We start from the raw sequence: 5,031 nt of genomic DNA on the forward strand, positions 1-5,031 counted from the left end.
CAAGCCATGAAGCGCTGGGCTTCTCCACCGCGGGGACAGCACTGTCTCGGGGCTAGCTGCAGTGGGCGCGGAGACAAGTCACAAACGCCCCTCATCCACAGAACACACAGCACAGTTTCAGGAAATGCTTCCCTCCCATGAGGACCATGGCCTGCGGCACTTGTCAGTACAGGGCAGTAGAGAAGGGTCTAGGCAGCACCTTGTCTAACTCCTCATTGTTTGGACAGGGGAACGGAGGCCCGAGGCCCAGCAAGCAGGGGAGGAAGACCGAAGCAGCTTGCCCTGAGCTCCCTGCCCCTGCAGGCCGGCACCCTCATCTCCTGCCATTCACGGTTCAGTGAAGCCCGCCTAGGGCGAGCGCTGGAAGCCAGGTCTTGCACTGGTGCGCTTGGGGAATGAGGGCAGTCAGGGGACGCCCACCCTGAGTTGCAGCAAAGACTCTCTCGTTTTTGGATTAGAGGCTGTACGTTCTGAGACCCCTGGGAGTGCACTGTACATACGTAATTACGTCTGTGCACACTGTCTCCACAGCTGCTTAAATAGTCACACGCGTGGAGGGCCAGCAGGTGGTGGTGGTGAAGGTGCTGGACTCCAACATGGCCGACTACAGTTCAAGTCCCAGACCTGGTGCCTTGAAAATCACACCAGGACATGTGTGTGCATGCCTAACACCCCAGGAAGATGGGGGAGGAGAAGGGATTGCAGCGTGGCCATCCCTCCTAGAAAACAAAGGAAAAATTACCCACCCTGAGCTGCAGCAGAGAAATCATCCAGGGGGCGATTTTTCACTTTCCCTCTCTGTGTCTCTGTTTTTATGGTGAAAGCATGTACCCTACAGCAAAAACTAAACAAAATAAAAATAATAAAAAAAGAAAAAAGAAAAGAAAAGAAAGAACCAGCAAATGGCGTAATAGGTAACGTCACTGGGCTCCCATGTGGTCTTCTGGGGTTCAGGTCTTGGATCCAGCAGCTTAAAACTCACACCAGGCATGTGCGCACGCGTGCCCAAAATCCTGAGAGGAGAATGGAGGAGGAGGGATTGCAGCATGGCCGTCCCCCCTGCAGGGTGATTTCTCACTTTCTGTCTCTCTGTCTCTGTTTATCTGGTGAGTGCACGCGCCCTATAGCAAAAATCTCTTGTCTAAAAGAAAGAAAAAAGAGAAAATGAGAGAGCCAGCAGGAGGCATGGTGGTAAAAGGTGCTGGATCCCACATGGCCAATTCCATGGTTTGAGTCCTGAACCTGGTGGCTTAAAAAATATGCTGAGCATGTGCATGCGTGCTTAAAATCCTGGGAGGAGAAAGGAGGAGAAGGGACAGTGGCGTGGCGTGGCGTCCCCACCCCGGGGACCCTGGTGGGGGGGGATTTCTCTTTTCCACTATCTCTCTCCAGCGAGCAGACATGCCCTATGGCAAAAACCTAATGATATCAAAAGTAGAATCATAACATGACAGTGGGGAGGGGCTCCAGGTGTCAGATTACGGCCGTCTTCCCACTCTGCAGAGCTGGAAACTGAGGCCCCGTTAGGCCCTGCTGTGGCTCGCAGAGGAGCTGGGTCCCCAGGCAGCTCCCAGCTTTTCTGAAAGTCCAGGCCTCCCAGCACCCGACCTCTGCCAGTCACACGTGCACAATCAGGGACAGCATCCGCTCCCATGCATGGATACACCAGTCACGTGCATGGGGAGGGGTCCCTGACACTGTCCTGCCTGGGGCCCTGCCGGGGCAGCACCCACATCTCCCTGTTGGGCAGATAGGAAACGGAGTCCCTGGGGTGGGTGTGCCAGAAGGGGTCGGGGCCTACTGCAGTGGTCCCAGGACAGCCGGGGCCTAACTAGACATCTCTTGCCATGCCCCGAGCCCCACCATGGCGAAATCCTAACGCAGCGTCCCAGGCCGGGACTCACGCCCTTTCTCCTGCCCTCCCAGGTCATCGTGCAGCGGTCCCTGTCTGCCCGGGACCTGAACCACGCCAAGGCGGGCTCCGTCCTCGCCAGCTACCTCAAGATGCTCCCCATGGGTCTGATGATCATGCCGGGTATGATCAGCCGTGTTCTGTTCCCAGGTATGACGGGCTCTGGGTGCTGAGCCGGGCCGCAGGAAGGGGGCAAAACGGGATGGCTGCTTTTTCCTGGCCTGGAGGGACAGGAACAGTGGTCCCCGGGGCCCCAGTCTAAGGGATGACGTGGAGGCGGCTCGGTATGAGGTCGCAGCAAGAACGCTTTCTGGCGTGTTGTCTCGAGCGTGTATGGAACACCTGCCCCGCCGTTCCCGTGTCTGCAACCTGGCCTGTACCACCCTCCCAGCAGGGCATGGCCACCTTGTCCCTCCTGGTGGCCAAGACCTCTGGGGTAGGACTGTGCATTCCCTTAGGGGCTTCTTTAGGACTCTGGGACTGAGGGTCACAGCCCCACCCCCGCCCATCCATTCGCGTCCCATCTGTAACTAGGGAAGTCATGGGAGGAGAGAGCTGACAGGCCAGCAGGTGGCAGCTCTGGGGACTTGGGCGGCTTGCCGGGAGGGGTCCCGTGCTCCCTGGGGGCAGGACGCGCCAACCCACCTGTGCCTCCTTGTCTGTGGGGCGCTGGGCCTGCGTCCTTCTCGACGCATCCGCCTCTTCTCTCCCCTGACCCTGGGTCCACGGGGAGCCACCCAAGGGTCCACCGAAGGTCCCACGAGTTATATGGGGGGCACTGAGCTGTCGGCGGGGTGGCTGGGCTGGCCCGTTGGCCACCTGCTCTGAGTGGCGCCTCTGGAGAGGGACTGAACGGTCTGTCACCTCAAAGTACTCGTCTGACACGGAGGAGGCAGCCAGGGAAGGCCGCCGGGGGCCAGGGCTGGGGCTGGAGCTGCCTGAGAGGCTGTCCTGGTCACTGAGGGTCACGTAGTCATCATCGTCTTCCTCCTCCGGCCCGTCCAGCCCGTTGGGGATCCCTGTCTCCAGGCCCTCGAGGTCATCCTGGGTCACAGACAGCTGCCGCTGCAGTGGGGCGTGGCCTGGGCCCACTGTCCTGGGCAGCCTGTGGTCTGTCCCATTCTGGGCCGTTTCCGCATCCAGGGTGTCTGGGGTCCAGCCAACACCGCCCCCGTCCTGGGCAAGGAGGTCAGCCACGGGGACTGTCCGGGGCTTGGGCAAGGGTGGACGTGGCTCAGGGCTCCCTGGAGAGAGGCCGTTCTCGGCGGGGGCCCTGTCCTTGGGGGCGCTGGGCCCTGGGTGTGGGCGGGGCTCCGGGCTGGGGCCGCCCTCCTGGCTCTGCCGCCATAGCTGGTGCTGGACGCCGGCCTGGGACGTGTCGCGGATCTTGATGCGGTTCATCTGACTGGGCTGGGGGTTCCAGATGTTGGGGTCGATGATGTTGATGTAGCCCAGGATGTCGCTGCCAGGCTCGGGGTCCGGCTCCACCCAGGTGGGCAGGTACTCAAACATGTTGGCCCTCTCCAGGTTGAGCAGGCCGGGGTGGACGGGCAGCGGCGGCTCGGGGAGGTCCCCCGGCCGCTCGGCCAGCGCCGCGCCCCGCAGCCCCGGGGCCTTCTTGGCCTCCTGCTTCTCAGAGGTCTTGCCGAGCTCGTCGGCGCTCTTGGCCTTCACCAGCGCGTACTTGGGGTTGACGAGCTTCTTGGCCACCGTGCCCGTGGGCGCCAGCGGGACCACAGACGGCAGCACGATGGGGTCGGGCTCGGGCTCCTTCTCCATGGGGACGCCCTTGAGACTGACGCTGTGTGACATGAGGTACAGCTCCTGGAACTGCCGGTCGAACATCTCCACCACCTGGCCAGACAGCACCGAGATCACGTTCCGGTCCGTCCTCGCCGCCGACCACGTGAAACTGCAACACGGGGACAGCCATCAGCCACACGAGGCTGCGTGCGCCCGCCACGCCCACCACGCCCCTGCTGGCACGCATCAGCCCGCAGCTTCCCTGGGAGGGGCAGTGGGCAGGGCAGAGGCCCAGGGATGGGGCAGAGGGCCCTGCAAGGGGCACAGGGCGGGGTAGAAGGCCCTGGAAAGGGCAGGGGGCAGGAGAAGCGGCAGTCGGCAAGGCAGAGGCTACAGGGCTGGACTGGAGTCCTTCAGAGCCGCTCCCAGCTCAGTTAAACCAGGCAGTCGCGGAACTCACTAAGGCTGCTCATGAACGCCCAGTGCGATCTCAGACAGTGACAGCTGGCTGTCCAGCACGTGGTGGCCAGAGCCATCATCGGTATCTTTGCCATCCCCCCACGTGACTATGGGGCAGTCTCACCCTGCCGTCCCCTGTGGATGGTGCCTACAGACCTGGGCCACCACTGTCCCCAAGGACAGCTCTCTGAGTGACCATCCTGTGGACTTGGTTAGGCACGGCCCGGCCTATATACTTCCCACAGCCAAGCTGGTGACACCTTGGGCTGGAAAAAGTCTGCTCAGACAAAAACCCTCCTCAGCCTGCCCTGGGGACAGAGGGTGGGCAGGCTGGCCATGACCCCACGTCAGTTTGGGGACTGGTGACGAGGATGCCGGAAGTCAGGGTTAATGGCTGATGCCGGCTGGACGGATGGCATTTCTCCTGCGGCCCTGAAAGCTGGGGAGTCACCTGTAGGAGCCACACGCGGCCCGATCTCCGTCCACGAACATGAACTTCTGGGCCAGGGCGCCCTTGAACTTGGTCGCAGACCGCGTGAAGAACTCGGTCCCTCCGATGCTGCGCACTCTGAGGTTCTGTCGGGAGGGGGAGGCAGAGTGACACACACGGGACTGGCCCCACGGGGCTTGCAGGGCTTCAGCGGAGTGCGTGGGGGCAGAGCCTAAGGTCTGGGGCGGGGGTCAGGGTGAGACCCGAGCTGGAGAGGCAGCGGGGCTGGGAAGAGGCTGTGCGCGGGACCAGGCCAGTCTGGGGAACGTGCTTCCCTGGCGGGCTGCGGCGGGCCTCAGGCAGGAAGGCAGTGTGTGCTCGTGTTAGAAGGACCCGCTGGACGGCAGGGGCAGGACCCCAAGGTGGGGACCAGCCGGCCTCTGGACACGCGGCGGGCGGGCCGGCGTGCTCCGGCGGGCTGCCACCC

The 5,031-nt window shown here is 62.4% G+C and overlaps 2 protein-coding genes across 3 annotated transcripts in view; one reads left to right on the top strand and one right to left on the bottom strand.

The window, feature by feature from the left end:
- The window catches only part of SLC5A10 (solute carrier family 5 member 10), a 31,159-nt gene extending 29,059 nt beyond the window's left edge, over positions 1–2,100 (top strand). The window contains exon 9 of the mRNA XM_027773705.1: positions 1,927–2,100. Coding sequence (XP_027629506.1) covers positions 1,927–2,085 — 159 coding nt within the window. The 3' untranslated portion in view covers positions 2,086–2,100. The remainder of the gene's footprint in view (positions 1–1,926) is intronic.
- The window catches only part of SACK1G (scaffolding CK1 anchoring protein G), a 40,540-nt gene that overhangs the window by 9,055 nt on the left and 26,454 nt on the right, over positions 1–5,031 (bottom strand). For both annotated transcript variants that reach the window (XM_006153189.3, XM_006153190.3), the window contains exons 3-4: positions 4,566–4,690; positions 2,558–3,824 (exon numbers count right to left, since the gene is read on the bottom strand). In XM_006153189.3, the coding sequence (XP_006153251.1) occupies positions 2,558–3,824; positions 4,566–4,690 (1,392 nt within the window). The remainder of the gene's footprint in view (positions 1–2,557; positions 3,825–4,565; positions 4,691–5,031) is intronic.

The sequence above is a fragment of the Tupaia chinensis genome, unplaced genomic scaffold, assembly GCF_000334495.1.
Source record: "Tupaia chinensis unplaced genomic scaffold, TupChi_1.0 Scaffold000365_1, whole genome shotgun sequence".
Lineage (NCBI taxonomy): Eukaryota > Metazoa > Chordata > Mammalia > Scandentia > Tupaiidae > Tupaia > Tupaia belangeri.